Below are 20,612 nucleotides of genomic sequence, written 5' to 3'. Positions count from 1 at the left end.
CCATCGTCCACATGGAAGTCGTTCGACACGCTTTGTTTTGTACGTTAATCATATACAGGTCAGAGAGACCATTGGCCGATTTAGGTTGGGATGCGGCGCGGCAGCTACTTAAGCAGACAATTGGTTGTCATTGACACACAAAACCGTTACTAACGAGTGTGACGATCGTTTCGACTGAGGGTCTTTCTTATTATTAACTATCTAGGACTGCGCGAGTCCACGGATACCGGGGGAGGAATCTTCACGCTCCCTTTCATTCTCAAAATTAGCCAAATTACGAAACTATTGACTTTAATATGCTTCGAATTATAAAAACATCTGCATGCAACGAAAAACAGATAATATTTCTTTAAATATAAGCTAAATAATTTCTCTCTAAATTACAAAATTCTAGCTGTTATTCATCGTTATTATTTCTAACATCTTAATTTTGAACATTTCTAAAACCACTTACGTATTAAATATCTTTAAATAGTTTTTAGATCCTAACAATAATTCTATTTCTTTATCTTCCAATCTAAACACCGTCCAATTATAATGAATTTTGAAGACTTCAGAATCTCCAAATTTTTAATCGAAGATCACTTAATCATCCGCGACTCGTGCTCACCTAGATAGAAAAGAAAAGAAAATTGTAATAAAAAAAAATCAATCCTCGTCGCTTAATATACATCCCCTTAAATATTCTAAACTATTAATCGAACGACTTCCACTCGAACGATACGAGTAAATCTCTCGTATAATTCGTCGCGTTATTTAGCGAGCATTGCGAGTTTCACGAAGTGACTGCTCCCGTGTTGATTAGAACGAATCTTAATCGATCACGGTACATTAGTTCGTAGAGTGAACGCAAGGGAGAGAGAGCGAGAGAGAAATAGAGATATATAGGATTCATAGGGACTTACCTCGCTCTTCAGATTCAATGGCACGTCGCAGGGCGCGTCCAACTCGGCTTCCGTTTTCACCTGATGAGACAGCATACTGTGGCTGTGCCTGGGCGGCACGGCGGTCGCCAACATGTTGGGATGCTGCAGATGCTGAAGACGAGGTTGGAGATGGGACTGGTGGTGATAAGGCGGCGACAATTGGGTGTTCAGAGTGCGAAGATCAGCTGGCGGGGAAGCGGGCGCAGCGGTACTGCTCTGTTCCTCCTCGGCCGAACCCTCTGCCATGTCAGCCTTGCATCCCGGGGACTCGTAATCTGCAAATCGACCAAAACTCTCTGAGGACCGATCTAATAGTTGAAATCGCCGCCCGCACGCGCCCCTGTCCCGTTCCCAATTCCATAATGCCAGGAATATCATTTGTCCCGGTTCGATATGCGCCGATGGGCGAAATGTGTCAGATAATGATCTGATAAATCAATTTTGGATTACGATGTATGTTCAAAGACTTGTCCCAAGCCTGCTTTTTATTCACTGAAATAAAAGTGAGATTAGGATATAAAATTTTAAAGGCAGCAGCAAGATTAAAGCATTGTTAATTCGACACAACCGTACGAATTCGAGAATCAATGTAACAATGTAACAATCAATGAAACCTACAAATAACCTACAAAAATTTCTCTTACTCGGTCTCTTTTTTCAACAATAGTCTTACAGCATTTTTGCTTTAAATTACATGTAATTATATCTATATATGGACAAATCTTATATACAAAGATACCTTGTTCATAGTGAAAGGCTTAGATCTGATAATAACAATCAATGACAATCAAAATCTTTATGTGAAATTTCTATCTTAACTTTTATGTTACTATTGGTTTGAATATGTACGTTTATTTTTTAGACACCTTATATACTTACATACACACACTCTTTCTTGTTCAATTGTTTTTTTATTTTCGAGAAAAGGCTTGTTTTCTTTTGTCATACGAATGTAGAGTCAATGAGACGCGACGCAATTTTCACGATGCGCGTGCTGTGAGTAAACAATTGCTGATATTTGACGCCAAGCACGATATGTTTGAATGCAAGATGCTTGTAACACACTTTCTTTCCAAATTTAATCCTAAATATATTCTAAAAACATTATAAGTACATATAATAGTATTAATGTTTACCAAATAAAACACGTAAGTGTCAATTAATCTCACAAATTCCGAAAAAAATCATAACCTCTCTATTATTATGAAATGTAATACAGTAAAGAAAGTTAAAAAGACTAATAACTTGCAATTGATGCTCTGATGACTAAATTCCAGATTTTTATGCATTTATGGGAAATTCAAAATTTAAAAATGCATGAGACACACGCATATATGTATAAGACATAGGTATGTAACACGACATATTTACATGCGTTCATATACATGCAATATGTAAAAATATATAAACTATTCAAACTATAATACTTGTTATAATACGCATTGAATATCAAGCAAATCTCTATTAGATTCTATTTCCTTAATCGTGTTCATAAAGATACAAACGAATATCCTACTGACGTTTAACCTAACCTAGAGATACTATATAATCAGCCACATAATATCACATATATTCTTACTAACAATATCTCTCCATGGTTCCAAAACGTTTCTACACATCTCCAAAACTACGCAGGAAGCTTCGATTTTGAAGAACAGAACACCAGTCACCAAAAAATATATGCTCGAACCTTATACTTCGCGAAGCAGCCTATCACTGAACGTCTCGAAGAGTTCGCAAAACCGCGTGAGAACAACGACGCGTTCGATAGATTTGGAAACTTGGGACCCCAGGAAACTTAAAAGGGCGTAGGACGACACGCATAAACACGATGCTAATTAAACGCGGGAATCCCGCCAGCCGTATCGAAGCGTGCTGCGCGCAGCTGTTAAGAATGCAGACAGTGGAAATTAGAAGGAGGTTCCGCCGTTCATCTTGCCGACTTCAAAGCAAAAACATTTGGTCGATGGCATCGGGACCAGACGAAAATGTTAGGGCGAAGGGGGGGGCAGAGAGAGAGAGAGAGAGAGAGAGAGAGAGGGGCTTCTCGATGGATTCAAGAATAAAATCAGCCTGGCCAAACCCTCGCCACCTACCGACACCTCGCATTTATCTGGCTAATTATTTTTATCTAAGAGGTCTGTTAGTAAGAATTCAAGGGCAATGAGATCAGCCTGCCGTCCAGACAGGAACTGCAGGAAACCTGTGATCCTCCTTATTCCATCTTTTCCTTTTCTTTCTCTGTTTCTACATTTCCCTTTTCTCCTTTCCTTCTTCCTGCCTCAGTTAGACCTTCCTCTTTCCCCGATCGCTTTCTTCCTCCCTTTTTCATCTCTTCCCTAGGGCAAAAGCTTGGGGATCCGTCGTCGAAGCCGCGGTTCGTGTACTTGCTGAACGCAACTAACAACATCTGCTTCTATTTTTGCGCTGGCCCGAGTCCAGCGCTTCACTTTTTAAAAGCCGGGCACCTATGACGAACGGCTGGATGGATGATCGAGCGGAAGCAGAATGGGCTAGGGGGGCGAAGGAGAGAGGAAAATGGGAGAGGGAGAGAGAGAGAAAGTGAAGCCGGTTATTCTGGACAAATTATTGTCAAAGGGCGCACCTTCTGCCCGCCAGCTACTTTGTTCCTCATAAAAGGCGTTTTATAATGGCAACCCGTGTAAATATTTCTCGGACGGGTTTTTTTTTTAAAGAGACCGTCGACGACGCGGCGTTCTATCGTGATAGAGGTTCTTTCCTACAAAACAGAGAATCGGTTCTATCGCAGTTGAGAATCGCACGAATGACACACACTGCCTGCGAAACACGTCTGGACTCTGTTATATACGTACGCCGACGATCCACGCGCTACGTAACACGTAATTGCCGTAGTTTTGTGTCTCGTTATCGGAGAATTAACGCGCGGGATTGCATCATTCGTGAGAATTTCTGGGAACCTATAGGCGGACGCTTAATTGCTCGTGAAAGGTGCACGATTTCATGATCATTCTGCCTGGCAATTGTTCCAACTTGTTGAAGAATTTCTGTGTCGAAAATTTGGAGGATCGGGACTCCATGTATGAAAATTCCTATAAACGTTCATCTGTAACATATTTCTGTAATATATATCTTTTTAAAAAGTAATCTCTAAATTAATAAGAAAGAATGTTCCAATAGAATCAAACTAAACCACACGAAAGTCACTCATCACACGTTAACCAATATGAAAATACTAAAATCATAAATGTTTCTCGGTGCTAACGTGATCCTACGGCAAGATCTTACAGTGCGAATCATTCGTTTGAAAGCAAGTAAATTGCTCGTGTCTTAAGCGATCCTTTCATTTCGAAGGACCGCTTGTCGACGAACGTGTGGTCAGATGAGCATCCAACGAGCCTCCCTTTTTTCCGTTTGCGGTCGTTAATTTCCGTTGGAATCATATTAATCGCTCTAGGGCTGCGCCCGTGAAATTACTAGACGCTTTAACCACCGGCTGTCCGGCCCGAATTCGTCCGCAACGATTATTATATCGCATCCTGAGGTATAATGCCGGGTATTCCGAAAGCTAGCCAATTAGTATCGTCGATTTGGATGCTTTAATGAGAGTGCGGTTTCATTAGCGTATCGGCATCGTTCATTTTCCCCTCTCCCCCTCTTTTGCAATCGCGATATGTGAAACGGAAGGAGAATCCTTGCAAAACAACGGACGAAGAAATCGACAGTGATTACGATCGTTCATCGTTCAGGTGTCATTGAGCTGCAGAGTTTAAAAATTGCCAGGTTTCGAACTCGTATCAGACCTCGAGAGGCATCTCGTTTCAGTCTCAGGATACGACGATAAATTTATCGTCACCGTAAACCCGCCACTTTGACAATTATATACGTGTCACAGATATTTTTCGTACGGTAATATGATCGATTTAAGAATACTTTTATAATAACACTTGTTAATACGTATGATAATGTGGTGGTAGGAATAACTTCACGACTTCTTTCCTTTTTGCTTTTTCGGTGATAAAGAATTTGGTGCTTAAGAAACGAAGTTGTCATCAGTATTGTTTTAGAATCGATGAATTACAAAATATTTTAGAATAGATTTAATGAGATACGAAAAGCAGAAATACTCGAAACACTTGCTAGTATAGATAATAATATAATAATTGCAGTGTTTTTGATGACAAAAAATTTAGTTTGTAACAAAGTTATCACCATAATGATAAAATTTAGAATTGATAAGTTTCACTCGGTTTAACGATGTTTTGAGAATTGAATAATCTACACGCTTATTCGTAGTGCACGTGACAGCACGATAGTACAAGTAGTTGCACAGTTTTCTTGGTAATAAAGAATTTGACTCTCATAAAAAAATTGTCATCGCAACAATAAAGTTTATAATTCTCGAGTTACATTTTCTAATAATGCAATTACTGAAATCTCATTCCATCATCGTTAAACAAATAGAAACTCAACAGTGAAGTACTCAAACAGCCATCAAATGAACGAACAAAATCATTTTGCATAAACTTTAACTCTTGAAATCTAACGTCGAAGAAACAGATGTCCAGTGGTGCAACGAATCCGGTCAATTTTCCCGGGAAATGGAGAGGCTCGATTCTCTTGATCGAGCAACGAGTATCCGCTTTCATCCGGGTGCATCCTGGCATGTCTTCTCGAGCGATAATTGCTGACGGGATCAGCCGGTGAAAGTCCACGTAATCGAATATGCAATTAAAACACGGGGACCATTGATACGAGGATCGGTCGAGTGTCTAGGGAGGCAATTAAAACGCGTGCATTATGCGACGAGCCGTTACAAACCCCGTCGCGAGACCTCTACCCCTTTCTCTCACAACCGCCGATCAGAGACGTTTAACCGCCGAGAACTGATCCTCTAACCAATTTCGTTGCGACTATCGACGCAACTGTTCGTCCCTCGATTGTCTTCTCCTCTCTTATCTGCTTGTCCTTCTGCATATTTCTCTCTCGTTCTCGCTTCCGGGCAAATATCGCGTTTTCATATTATCATCGTACCGCTATCCTCCCGACTCGAGTGAAGGAAGACGAAGATCGTAGAAGGATCCAAACAGCGCGAGTAGAAGTTAGGAGGATGGGAAGGAGCGGTAAGAAAGTGCGAGGAGGAGATGATCGAGCGACGAGTGAAGAAGAAAGAGAGATAGAGAGAACGCAGCGTCAGCGACGCCGGCAACAGCAGCGTACAATTAAGGGGGTTGATTGATGTTAATTCAAAGGGTAATTAAGAATGTTGCGCATAAAAATCCGGTAATTTATGGTCATTGGGGATAATTATATGTTGACCAGCTTGTAATTGCAAGCGCTCCGTGGCCTACAACACCGCGTATAAGCGGCCGAGAATTGCGGGTAGCTCTTTCCTTCGAACTGACCGCCACTACTTTGCCTCCCTACTTATACGTATGTATGTGGTAACGTTTAGAGAACGTGTCTACGCTGGATTGGCTTCTTCTCTGGCTCGGTGCGTGCGAGTGTGTGTAGGTGGCTGGCTACGATATACGGTCTCAGATCGCACCTTATTATAGGGGCTAGTAGATAAGGTGTGTTTAGAAACAACCATGCGCCTCTGGCCAGCAGCTAGCTAGCTTCTCTACCTATGGACGTATCTATCGCCCTGTCTTCTTCTAAACTAGGTGTACACGTGTTTAGATTGCTCTCTCTCTCCCTCCCTCCCCCCACACACACTCGAGACAACCCATGGCTTCAGGCGTTGCACGGAGGTGCGTGTAAATCGCCCAAAATCTGGGTCTCGATTTATGAAGCGAGTCGCGCGCGTAGACCGCCGCGCTTTTAGAATTTTAGGCTCGGTCCAATTCGTAGCGAAAACGCGGACCGTTTCCACGAGCCGCGTCGGACGTTCTTGCCCACCAACGCTATAAATAACCGCGGGTAATCACCATATGGCCAAGCATGCCACCAAATACCCCGGCTTCTTCGCAGATGATCGCGAGTGACTTCGATTTCCTGATAGACGCATCACACTTCACTTGACAGTCACGTTTCAATTTCCGGCCTGTGGGATGGTACCATCCATGAGAACATTAGGTTTAGGAATTTAGGGATGACGTCGTTTCGTGATGTTAGAGAAGTCTGTTTTCTCTTATTTGAGAAATTATAATAAAACTTCGAGCGAGAAGTCTTAGTGCGAGATTTTGGGAACTGTTTTGGAAAAGAATCGTAATTGAAGGAGATACGAATGGAAATTTGATCTACGAAACTATATGTATGGAGCCTTCGAATGATTGTTACGTGCAAAATTTTATAGTTTTAGAGAAGAATTATGGATAAAAGAAATCGAAATGGAAATTCTATTTAAAAAATTATAGTGGAAGCTTCAAATGATTATCATGGTGTCAAATTTTGCAACTTCAGGAAAGTAGTCCGAATATTTAATATTCTGCCATGTAATTGTAAACTAAGATATATATTCCGGTGTAAGATATCTTTGATATAAAATAAGCAAAATATCAAGCTGCGGATATATACAAACGTGTGCGATAACTACTCGAAGCGTCGTAATTTCGTAAAATAGTTTCATAAAATACACTAGTCACATGATAATCGTCAAAAATATTTATCAAATAGGATACCCGAAGTATTACTTATTTCATTCCACAAAATTTGTAAAAAATATAAAAAGTATGCACACCTATATATTCGAATAAAGCATAAAAATTTCCTGAATGGTCTTCTTATTTCCAACAGGCAACCCCTCTCGTCGATCATAGCACCTGTCAACGAGAATTAACCGATACTCATGCTCCTGATAAAAGACTGGTTGTCTTCAGCGGGAAGCAAATCGACTAATACCAAAATCTCTGTACCATCGAGAAAAAAAGAAGGGGCACGAATTGCTCGATGAAAGTACAAGGCTGTCTACTAAAGGGCAAAAGAAAAAGAAAAGGTGCAAGTGAGAGGGAGGAAGTAGAAGAAGCCGGTATGGGTAACCCTACTACTTGAAACACGGCCAATAAAATGATCTCAGCGGGACCAGTTGGCAACCGCCCATCGCGACATTGTCCTTGCTGGCTTCTTTTCTTTCTCTCTTTCTCTTTTTTTTGCACGATCCCGTAATCAATCGACCGGTCTAATGGCAACGCATAATCGCGGCTTTGTGGCGCCTGACCGTGCTCATAATGCTAAAGAGGCCGAGTAAAAAGGAAGCTTAAAACGCGTTTCCCTGTGTATGAAATGATTTGGTGGAACCGAGGCTGACAAAGGCAATTGCGATATTTGTGCAAGGCCTTTTTTGTTTCTACAGATTCGGTACTCCCCTTTATGCGGAGTAGAGTGGAGTAATTGACTAGAAAAATATTGCATTGGATGAGAAAATTCTCTTTTGCAAATATTTTCGCGTCTTTATGGCTTGCAGAAAACAATTTATTATGCAATAATTTATGTGCTGCTTGCTAGATTTAAATTTCTTCCTTTCTACACTTTAAAAATGTCAAAGTAACTAGATCTAATATTCTTGTCAACTTTTCCTAACATTGAGTCTTCCAACATCCAATCTTGTCTCCAATCTTGAGTCTTCCAATCGATGTCTCAATCTATGCAAAATACAATCTAGTTCACAATTTTCTACATTTCTTCTTCATCTTCTCTAAACACCAATGTCAATAAATAAAAAAGCCACACGTCTCCAAAGTCACATTTCTTAAAAAAGCAAATCTCTACCCAAATATCGCTCAACAAACTCAAACCTGCAAGATATCAAATATGCGACTTCACACAGTGGCGTGTCAAACTCGAACCTTTCCATTCCTTTCACCGACTCGACTCGTTTAACCCCTCGATCCCTGGATCGCCCTTCCGGCAACTCGAAAGCGCAACCCCAAAGCAATGAAAGGATCTCTGTCCCTTATATCATCGTCGAGCTTGTTCGCTAAACGCTCAAAAACAGCACTATAGCAACGTATTCGATCGGAACACAGTAGTCATCGTGCTGCTGAATCGAGTTTCCTTCCCCTGCAGTCTCCAGTTGGTATCGAGTGATTCGAATTAATCTTTAACGCGCGTATGTAGGTAAGCGCGGCGGCTAAGTGCCGCCCGAGGTAATGGTCGTTCCGTGCGATACCATTCCGTCAGAAATCCGAGGGGCTTTGTTCCGAGTCACGAAACGCAAGGATTAAACCCAATACAGGCCTGCTAATGCGACTGTGCGAACGCCTCGACGAGGATGCATACAACCGGACGAATGTGCGTAAACGCAACGGATCTTCGATCTCACGACTCGCCATAAATTGGCTATCCAAAGGGATCTTCGAATTGACGTTGGGACGCCCCAAGATACGGGATTTGCGGGAAACGTTTGTGGTTAAGCACGATGCTTTCACGCCAAATGATTGCTTTGTTTACACGCTTCGAGAAAAGTTGAAATTTTAAAAGACGATTTCGAGAGATGACATAGGATATGTTAAAAGTTTGGTGGATGGATACGATTGAAGATAGGTTTAGACTGCCCTAAACTCTGAAGTTTACGACAGTTTTTCGAATGTTGAACTGATGTAAGTTTTGAGAAAAGGGCAGAAATGCTAGCGATTCTGTATTTAGGCGAAGGAAGGTTGAAACTTTGAATGACTTGGATTCAGGATGAATCGAGTGAATTAATATAATTTAAGAATTTCAATGGATAGGTGACGTTGGAGATATATTTACTTCAGAGTGTCCCGGAATCAGTAGAGTGGCGCAGTATTCTAAGTTTTGGGGAAAATGCGTTTTAAAAGGCAGTTGAAACCTTATACGACGATTTCGAAGAGCGATTAAGGGTGAATTAGAAGGTTATTGATTGAGGATAAGTTTTACATCAAGACATTCGAGAGTTGGTATGATTTAAGGTGTTACAAGTTTTGGAATGCAAGTGGAGATGTTAAGAATTCTATTTGTCACAATTTACAATTTTAATGCAATGTGTAATAACAAGGAGTTTGATGAACGGCTAGGTTGATAGCAGATTTAGTTCACAGATTGGGACAGATGATACGACGTTGTAAAACATTAGAAATTTTAAGAACAAGATAGAATTTTATCATAAATCTATTTTAACGAACATTGTGTTTATTAAAAATAAAACCCTAAACCACAAACGAATCTATAAACATCCAAAATTATGCGTATTAATATCATAAAACAACATACTCATAGAATAATTCATAATCTGTCATTTCATTTTACGCAAATTATGCAAAATTGGTATTTCACTCGTATTTGTAAATCGTCGGCATTCCCCCGAGAAATTAGCCCAATTCTCATAACGGTGGTCGCGGAGGTCGATCAAAAGGCGGAACATGTCCGAGAACTTGCAGCGGTGGCTTTAAGTGAAAATAATCCAGAGAGAAGCGGAGACGATGAGAGAGAAAAAGAGAGAGAGAGAGAGAGAGAGCGCTGGCATAATGTGGCGTCAAATTTTGGCACGAAGGATGGAAAATATGATACGATATACGTAGGCGCGCGGGCAGAGACCATCCAGAGGAGCCGCAGGAAGAATATTTCATGTTTTACGGCGCCAGCGTCGTTGGGGTTGCGCCGGACAAAAAAAGTGTCAGCCCGCCGGCTAAATCAGAGCGTGAGTGCATTAAACTCCGAATTACCACAAATAGAACTTTAACCGCACATGCCCATTATAATGGTACCCCCTGCTGAAGATGTATTTACGTACTAAACCGCCTTCGCGGCTCACGCTGAGTCGTTGGAATTAACATCTGGCCCAAAGACGAGTTGCCTCGGTTCATTGGACCCTTTTTTTCGACCGACTTCAACGAGATTAACCGTCGTTGCTGAACAGTATTCGCGTTTCTCGCTCGATCGAGCCGAAAAATCGCTAGATTCGTCGCCTCAACTATCCTTAATTAATTTCTAGTCGTATTAAATGCGTGTAATCGATGACTAATTTCTTAGTTTCTTTTTGATAAGTCAATAGTATTAATTGTAAAGCAAATAATAAGTAAAGTGGCTGTGAGTAATTTTTAGCGAATATGTGATAAGTGTAAAGAACATGAAATTTGATAATTAGGTTGATGAAATGGCTCTCACAGAGTGTTCTGTACATACTGCGTTTACTATATAATATAGAAATTGCAATATGTGCTGCAAACTTTTTTCTTAAAGTTACACGATGCAGGATACATTTTATACTTGTTGCAAATTGTTTCAGTAAGAAAAGAAACTTATATAACAAATATTCATATTATAAAATAACCAAGATCATTCTTCCTCCGTAGTGACTGCTTTTCAACATCTTTACTATGTCCACTACAACCATTCATGAAGAAATCTGAGCATTGTATTTACATGATAGTCGGTTTTTAATACTTTTATATTACATGATACACATAATTTGCCACTTTCTATACGATATAAGAGTATACTAAATGCAGGTAACATAATTTGTCACTTTTTTATACAATATAAGAGTGTACTAAATGCAGATGAAACTTCAAATATATATCTTTTCCAAAAATTAAAACGTAATCGTCTGATAAGATGCTCTCTTACGTAAGATTGACGTGTCATACACATTACGCAAAGTAGCAAATATATTGGCAAACGGACTTTATATAACGAAATATTCAAATGTATTAAATACTACGTTATTACTTCAGGTAAAGACAGGATTTCACAAGAATCTTTGACTAACTCATATAGTAATATGACGTGAAGTAACGAACGTACTAATAATGAAAGAATTTATCATACATTACCCAGGAAATTATTATTTATAATGTGACGCAAGGTAACGAAGTGTTAATTATGCAAGGAATTTTCAGAGTAATCAAGTTTATAAAACTTTACTGAATAAAACACCCTTTCCAACAAAGATAGATTTTCTAAAAAAACTCTTTCACGAATACAAAGAGTAATAACATTACTCAATGAAAATAGTATTCTACAAAAATCTTTGTTAAGCGCAAAGATTAATGAGATACGTTAAGGTATCAGTAGCATAGGAATTTTGTTAAACAGATAACTTATCCAATAAAACAGCATTACCAATAAAGACAAAATTCTAGAAAAATCGTTAAGTCTGAAGAATGAAGCGTGGAAAAGTGATCAAAAAAATCTAGAGATCGAGGTAATCAAATTTATCAAACACTATCCAATAAAACACAATTTCGGACAAAGTAGTATTCTATAAAGATTTTCGTTAAGTGCAAAGAGTAAAGTTTCAAAACTAAGCACCCAAATAATCTACAGACCGAAATAATCAAATTTATCAAATCCCATCTCATACAGATAATAGATATTTCACAGAAACTTCCGTTAAGTACACGGAGTAGAGCCTCAAGACAAAATTATATACTAAAAGGCTCTAGAGACTATAGCGGCACATGAGCCAACAGAAAATTTGAATCTGGAGAGACTTATATTATTGTACCAACGTTGTTTTGGTTTACAAAGTTTAAAGGCAAACGAACTCCGGACAAAGTGTTATTAATAATCTTCAACCAGAGTTACATAAGAACTGCAACTTTGAACTTTTTGTAATAAGTCCGTCAATAAAAATGTATGAACGTGTTCCCTAGGAGAGAGTTGAATTGTTATCCTTTCTGCGATCAGCATAGTAGCATTCAGCGAGCCACGATTACGACCGGCATACACTATCTCTATACTTGTACTTACACTGAATTTTAGTGTAACTGACTATTACGATTTCATCCACTCGTTGCATTATTAAATACACCTACACGTTTAATAATCCACCTCAAGACCATAACAATTAGAATCAAATACTAACCAATAAAGACAGAATTTCACAAAAATCTTCTCAAAGTCAAATGAGCAACCGGTCAAAACTAACCACCCGAGAGATATAAATCAAGTATCATCTTGGTTGAAAAGGAGACAGACGTAAAATACGAGCGGAACATGGGTCCATTCTTCGGAGAATTAAAATTCTTGCCAGGGACCTTTCAGTGCTGCCAGCAAGCGCGAGAAGAAGTCGTCAATAGGGCGACGAGGCACGGAAATCTCAGGAGTGCTTTTACACGCAAATTAGGTCTATTAGGAACATCGAGCGTACAAAAACACTCGTGCCGTGGCATCACGCTTGTCCCTTGACGAGCAGGCCCGCCCCGTTACGCACGTGCGTGCTTCTTTATGAATTATTAGAATTAATGACACCTCACGCATCGCCTCGCGCTATGGGGCGTCACGTCGTCCAATTGCTTGCAGAAGGATTTGCCCTCAAAGGGAAAAAAGAAAGAAAAAAGTTTAAACTGCGAAAGGGTTTCATTTCTTATCTCTTCCACCCTCCGACAATTCATTTTTGTTTTTCAAAGAACCACTTGTGCAAAACGTGAACATTGTTCTTGCATGTCGTCGGTGAGGTAATGTATTGCTTAACATAACAGATTGTTTATTGAATACAGGATACAATCGCTATAGTCTATTTTTTATATTCGATTTATTCTGAGGAGTTTCATGAAGTTTAGAAATTTTCCGATTAAATTTGTTAATCTATTTAACCAGTAAAATATAGATTAAATTTTCAACAAACTGCATAAAACATTGCTACGTATTTTAATGATCGAATATCGATCCGAACTTTTATTTACGTTCAAACCATGCTAATAATAATGATCATCCGTTAAAAAATAAATTTCACGGCGTTATAAATACCAATATCCAAAATAATTTTCAAGCATCCTAAATTATTTCACCGAAACGATATCTGCCAAAATAATTCGGAACAAACAGATCCATCGAGTCGGTGGAATAACCGAAGAAAATCAATTTTCCAAATGAAGGAAAATTGCTTAATCGAATTTAAGGAGAGGGGGAGAGTGAATGTGTCGACGATTAATACGCGATATCGTGTTCGAGCACGAAAACGATGAGAAACACTCGATTCACATTTGACGCTCGAAGACGGTGGCGTAACTTGCTTAGCGGCGATGATTCGTGAGTCGATAATCGATGGAGGGCGCTGGATGGAAAATAGAGAAGCAAGGATACAAAGCGAGCTGGAAGTGGGTAAGTTGTCGAGCGAAACGTTATCGCGCGCCGGATCGTCGGCAGGGGTTGAATCGGCTAAAAGGGAGCTTGAATGGGGCTGCAAACGGGGGTTGACGAGCCGAGGGAAAAGGAGAACAGAGATAGAGGATAAACGTGGAGGAACGAGGAGAAATGTGCAAGGATTTAAGAAGGGGAAAGCATCGATTACTTTTCTTGACCTGGACAATATCCGCGTTCTCTCTATTACTCATCCCCCGCTTTACTTTTATTCATACTTTCGCTTTTCTCTTTTTCTTAGATCCGTGTAAATCTTTTCTTTTAAATATCTACTTCTCTATGTTCCTTTTCTTAGATGTTGTAAATGTTTAATTCTATAAATGTTGTACTTATTATGGAAACTTATGAATTTTATGTTGCTTTTGCCTTGTTTAATTGACAAAACATAGTTTTGGTTCCTGTGCTGCGAAATATATTCTAAGGATGAAATTGAGAAATCTGTAGTATTAGATGAAAACTATTTTTCAAAGAGAAAAATTTTCCCTGTTATAATTCAGAAATAAAAAGTTTCTGAAGTTCCTGTCACCCTAAATAATCAGTTAAACCATTCAAGGAAAATTTCTTCTAATAAAGATTTGTTGTTCAATAAGAAGACCCTTCGTGTACCCAAACTTGAGTTAAGTAAAACAATTTGTAACACCGCTTTTTCAATTTTCTTACGGAACCATCCTATATACATCGGAAGTACTCCAAGACAGATAAGGAGAAGCGTCGGTTTTTCTTCCCAAGTCGCCGGAGAGAACTACTGTCCCAACGATATCGCGAGTCGAGTGCTTCCTTTGGGATTTTCCGCTTTCGAATCTCCATCAACCGGCACTTTCCTCCTCTTTCTCCTCGCATTCCCTTCCTGGTTTTCCACGTCAAGCAAAGCGGTGCCCTCTCTTTCACTCGTTCTCCCTCTTTCTCGGCCAACCACTGCTCCAACCCTCTCCTCCTCTTTCAGCGACTCACCATGGTCCCGAGGCGGCAAGCAAAGAACTCTCCTACCCTCCGGTTGCTCGCACTGATTTTCTACCCTCGACACCCTTCCCATCCGGCAAACCACTCTGCACACCCTTCGTCCAACCTCCTACCCGCTTTCTATCCGCCCCTCAACCCCCGCGCGTCACTCGGTAGTCACGCTGCCAACACGTGCTCCTGTTTACCTCTCCAATCACATGGTCCGCGGAAACCGTGTGTGCCACGGTGGCCAACGTGGTCTCACTGACGGTGTCATTTCATCGAAAATATCTGGCACGCAGCGTATGCGCGGCTGGGTTAATTGGATTCATGACGAGTGCGTGCGTGTTCGACACGCACTTCGGACCGCGCGTACGCGCAACCCACCGGCTCCGGCATCATTCCGCCGATGATTTCGATGGAAACCGCGGCTCACCGGCCTCGTTTTTAACAGTGGAGGGTGGATGTCGGCCAGAGCGGTGGGGGTAGTCATCGAATTGCTGTAATGAAGAGCTCGCGGTACGCGTAGTGTCGCCAGTGGACGTTTAAAATTTCGCGATGACGCTTCTAGCCATTTACCTTGTGAATCATATTTCCGTTACTTCTCTTTTTTCTTCGTCGTTTTTATTTGGTTAGAATTTTATTCTAATCGAGTGTATGCTTAGAAATATAAATAGGTTACATGATGTTTATTTAAAGTGATTGTGATCTATTGGTTAAAGTATATAACGACTCTGGGAATTTTTATGGTGTACTTGCTGCGGATTTTAATGTTGTAGTTTTTAACAGCGCCTAAAGTATGTTTCAAGTTTTCTTTCTTGTAGACGAAGAAGACATAGTTTGAAATGACGAAACGAATTATAATACGATGAATTATAAGAAATACGTCCGGAGATAAAATTGAATAATATGACAAATACAAGGAAATTTTCTACCTAAAATCATTCAACTAAGAAACATGATTAAACTATCCATTCCAGGATTATAACAAGAAACAAGAGTTTTGTTCGTAAGAAGATGTTTTCTACGCTATATCCTTAAAAATCTTCGTAAACAGTAAACGTTCTCGAACTTTCCGATACAAATATCATACAAAAGTTACACTCAACCTATTTCCACAGAAATGTTGACAACAATTTCTACAATCGTACTACATACGTCCAATAGTAAGCTATGATTCTTTCTTTTTGTGAAGACGACCAATTCGAGAACAGCATGAGCAAAATAATTATTCGAAGGTTAAAGGAAACGGAGCTGGTGTTCGGATCCTTAAGTTAGCATTTTCAGGTCACATTAGATGTAAACACGTACGCGATCGCGCATAATTATCACCCTAATTATTGGAACGCAGCTAAGTAGCCGCGGGGAATTATCACCGGCTTCGGGCGAACCGTGCAGAACCCAGCGCCGGTTTCAATCTCTCGCTAGCAACATTCCCGCGTGGCCGGGCCCCCGAGTAACTTTCTTAATTACAGAGATTAACTTCATGCTATCGGAGCAACGATTATCGCTCGCGAGCCTCGCAATTGCCTGGCCAGATATAAATACACGGCTGGATCGACCGAACCAAATTTTGATGGAAATATATGTGCCCTTTTCTTTTCGACTACTACCAATTACCACGATTATAGGGTTTTTCTATTAGATACGCTTCACATTGATATTTAATCTTTTCATCTTGATGTGTAATATAACGTTATCCATAAAATTAGACGTTTTATCTGAGATCGAAAATTCCTGTTAACCTCTTTTTATCGGGACATAAATAACATTGAGATACTTTCGTGTTCTACCAACCGATGTTCCCTGATGAAATGATAAAATTTTTATGAAACTTATCTATATTTAACGACAAGTATCAAACTACCTTTATGACTTGTAGAACAGAATTGATTTTTACATTATTCTATTTTCTAAGTGGATTTATCATTTATGTTATTTTCCTAAGTGTCCTATTTTAGTATTGACGAGTAAGAGTTATGATTGACACTCACCTGAGACGACCTGTGATTGTTGTACGTGGGACGTCGTCCTGACGTAGATTCTCTCGACTGCTTGGTTCTATTTATTCACCCCGATGCCACCTGCTCGAACGAACTGAAAATCTTCTTGCCGCGCTTCCCCAGTCTGACGAATTTTGTCGCCTCTGAATAAAACTTCCTTCGACTGGAACACCAACGGATTCGACCGCAATTCCTCCGGCTTTCTGATTCGATCGATGACTTTCCTCGAGAGCACCTTTTCGTCGCCTCCTCTTTTTCTTTTTCACGATCCTCCGGTAATTTTCCAACGACCAGCGACGACAGATAACAGTCCGGATGGCGACGGTGGACCGACGTCGACGGACAAACGATTCACAAATACATCGACCGCCGGTGACATCAGCCTACTTAATTACGCCGGGTAATTGTGAGTAATTAGGAGCGATTAAGAAGCAAACAGTTAATAGCTCACAGCCCGATAATACGTCGACTCGATTCGTCGATCGTTCCAACTAACCCGGAAGGAATCCTACTTCAGAAGTACCACCTTTGATTTTATTATAGAACTATTTTTTTTTATCAGAAACTCGATTGAAAACTCAAACGTCTTGTATTTTACTGAAACAATCGCAATCCTCTTGTAATGATTCTTAAGTGAAAAACGTTGTGAGGTTTGTAAGTCAGTTCCCTTCGAAGATGATCATGTAACACAAAGATGGAACGAGCACAAAGTGCGCGGATGAGCGTTCCTTTAATGTGATTTTAATTATTCTATTTGTCAGACGGTGTGCGGCGACCGTGCTTATCGCGCGCGATTCCACGTCGAAGAACACAACGGCAGTCACGTGCGTGTCGCAATTACCCGCGGCGATAATTAGGAGTTTGTTAGAGTCTGAGTCCTTGTGTCGTCGTCAGTTTTATTACTGCATCGCCAGTGCGACGCGTAGTCGTTAGAAAACGTAATGATACGCGGCTCCTTCCTTGGATACACTCTAGACACGTACAACACACGAACGTTTCAGAGTTTGCCCGTTGATCAATCTTTCGCAGAATGTCTACGTTTATTGCCGTGCAATTAACTCGAGCCACCTGTCCGTAGCACCTGCCACGTTTAGTGCCTCCCGCACGTGGCTCTCCTGATAATATATTTTCGACAGTCTTCGATCATACGTGTAAAGCCTGGGCCCGCTATAATTCACTGAACGGAGTTCACTAGGTCTAAAATAAGTCACTCGAAGAACGTCCACGCTAGCACTGTCCGTAGAGATCCGGCTTAATGAAGCCACGGGTCGGCTAATCGATCGTGACAACGCACAGTAGTTTCTGCACGTAGTGGTTAGACGACTGGCGATGGACACTTATTCCACTGCGTTTAGAACGCGTCACCGGTTTCAATAAATTCACCACAACCGTAACAATCGACGAATAGTCAAGATTCGCGATATGTCTATATATAATGTGTTCCTTTGGTGCGTCCACGTGCCGACTGAACGGCGCACGCACCTCTGCGCTATGATTCCCTGATCACTTTCGAACTCACACACTCGCCTACCACCGGTGTATTTCACAAACTTCCTCCACTCAAAGTCGTTCCTCTATCTTTCACATCCCGTCTGATGAGGTCCAGGAAGGTTTCTATTCCTCGCTCCTGTATCCTTTTCACTGTGGACTCGGATCGAACCCCTCGTGGAACAGAATCGATCAGACTCGACGCACTCTTTAACGAATCCCAAGATCGGTGATCCAAGATGATCGATCGCTGCTTAGACTGCTCGTTCTAGATCACGTTGGCTCGATCCTCGTGTCGCTGGCAGCGTGGTGTGCACGTTGCGCGGTCGAAGCTCGGCGCGAAAACTTGGACCTGAATCCTGACGGTCCGCAGTCTGGCTGCGTAGTGGCCCCGCTGTTGAGTCGAGGGAAGGCAACCCGCCGTGGCTTCTCTCCCGCCTAGCCGCCAGCCAATGCTCGTTTCAGCAGGAAGGGGCAATGGAGGCGGTCCTGGAGGCGGTACCGATGCGCGGAGGTGGTCCGCGAGTTACTCGCGAGGATCCCGTTGTTATGATTGTTATGAGTGTCCGAGCTGCCTCCAGCGAGGCTGCTTTGGGGGTGGAACGCGGCGCGCGAGAGGGACCCGCGCGTCGTCTGTCCCCCTTTTTCCACATCCTGGCCCTCTCTCCCTCGCTCTGTAATATAACCACCACGAGCTCGAACGAGCTCGTAACCGTGATGCAAATCAGCCCGACGGGGCTGAAGAGTACTTCGACCGGGGATGCCCGGGAGGAGCGATTGCCACCAAGGACCGATCTCACGACACCCACCGGTCTTCTGCGCGGAAGGGACACCACCGGTTGACACCAGCCTCCTAACGATGTGATTTTAAGCGCTCATCCGATGGACAGATCGGCAAATTTTTTCTTCAGAGGCGGCTAGTTCTTGTAAAATGGACGATCAGAGATAGCGGATTGAAAATCGATGGGTGGCACTCGGTTGGTTTCTGGGACGGTCCTTCTGGTTTTTCTTACAGATTTATAGGAGATGAGTTATTCCGCAGGCGGATGCTGGATGGTAGTTCTGTTGGTTTCGTGGGAATTGGAATGGTGAGGAAGAAGGGGGTATTTGGGGTGAATTTAGGTTCCGTGTATTTCATTGTAATCGGGACTTGTAGCATTTGTAAGAGTGGAGAATTCTTTTATTTAGACTTCTACTCTAGAAATCTTATTTATCATACTTTTGTTAAATTTTATTGAACTTGCAGTTAACACTATAGCGAGTGTCATTTTCTTAGGAATTCACTAGGACAGGAAGAAGATAGGTGGCTGCAAGCAAGAATTGCTCTGTTCTGCAATAATGTGAATATCCACTCTTCAATAATGTAAAAACACAATAATCACAAATGTTTTCCAAAGCATCTCTCGAATGTTTCAGAAGTCTGCAAAATTTTCAGTCATCGGTCCAAAATCGTCACGAAACCATTTCTCGCGAATTATACATGTCCTGTCTGTGATCCTCAAGTATCTGGCCTATCAATTGCAAGTCACAGATGCACTCCAATTACACATACGGTCAGTCGACCTGGTAGTCCTCGGCGGTCATTAATTTTGATAAATCGTCGTACACAGAAGTCGGAGTTCGTCGACGTTGATCCACTGTCTCATTTATCTTCAGGGGCGCGATGAACCCCGTGGCTGGTAATTGCAACGCTACGAGCCGATAGTGCGCCATTTTCGTTTCGTTCTGTCTCCCAGATTGAAACGACGACAATGGGTTTGCCAGTTTCGAACGACGCACCGACCGATCTGAAAGACGAATGGAAGAAGAGTTTCGAGTCGTTAGGTCGATGTGACAGGTGCGTACATGGCCACGAAATTGCTCTTTTTAGGACACTTTACACACGATCCTTCTGCTACCTTAAAATTTGTCGTATTCGTTCGAATAAGCGGACATTCAGATCGAAGTAGCAACCGCTGGAAAATATCGAGGAACGAAGAAGAACGAATAGTTTTATGGTGAAAAAATAGAGAACGAAATGGTTCCTTTTTACTCTGAAACATCGACGAATGAAATAACGTGCGGTTTGAATTTTCATCGTGGCGAGTAGAGAGAGATCGGCTCGAGTTAGAAAGAAATATGCCTCCGCTATACATATTAAAATGTGTCAATCTGGTCGACGAATCTGAAGCATTACGCTTTTCCATAGCATGTAAATCTTTCGAAATTTTTTACCCACCGGGCTGCACCGGAC

At 41.3% G+C, this 20,612-nt stretch overlaps 1 protein-coding gene across 3 annotated transcripts in view; it reads right to left on the bottom strand.

The window, feature by feature from the left end:
• pdm3 (POU-domain protein pdm3) overlaps positions 1-18,773 on the bottom strand; it is a 211,425-nt gene extending 192,652 nt beyond the window's left edge. For all 3 annotated transcript variants that reach the window (XM_069125136.1, XM_069125138.1, XM_069125137.1), the window contains exons 1-2: positions 16,883-18,773; positions 906-1,201 (exon numbers count right to left, since the gene is read on the bottom strand). In XM_069125136.1, the coding sequence (XP_068981237.1) occupies positions 906-1,172 (267 nt within the window). In that variant the 5' untranslated portion in view covers positions 1,173-1,201; positions 16,883-18,773. The remainder of the gene's footprint in view (positions 1-905; positions 1,202-16,882) is intronic.
• Positions 18,774-20,612: the final 1,839 nt, after the last annotated feature.

This window comes from Bombus flavifrons, chromosome 12, assembly GCF_040668555.2.
Source record: "Bombus flavifrons isolate JBK064 chromosome 12, iyBomFlav1_principal, whole genome shotgun sequence".
In the NCBI taxonomy this organism is placed as follows: Eukaryota; Metazoa; Arthropoda; class Insecta; order Hymenoptera; family Apidae; genus Bombus; species Bombus flavifrons.
This window is presented reverse-complemented; position numbering and strand designations above follow the sequence as displayed.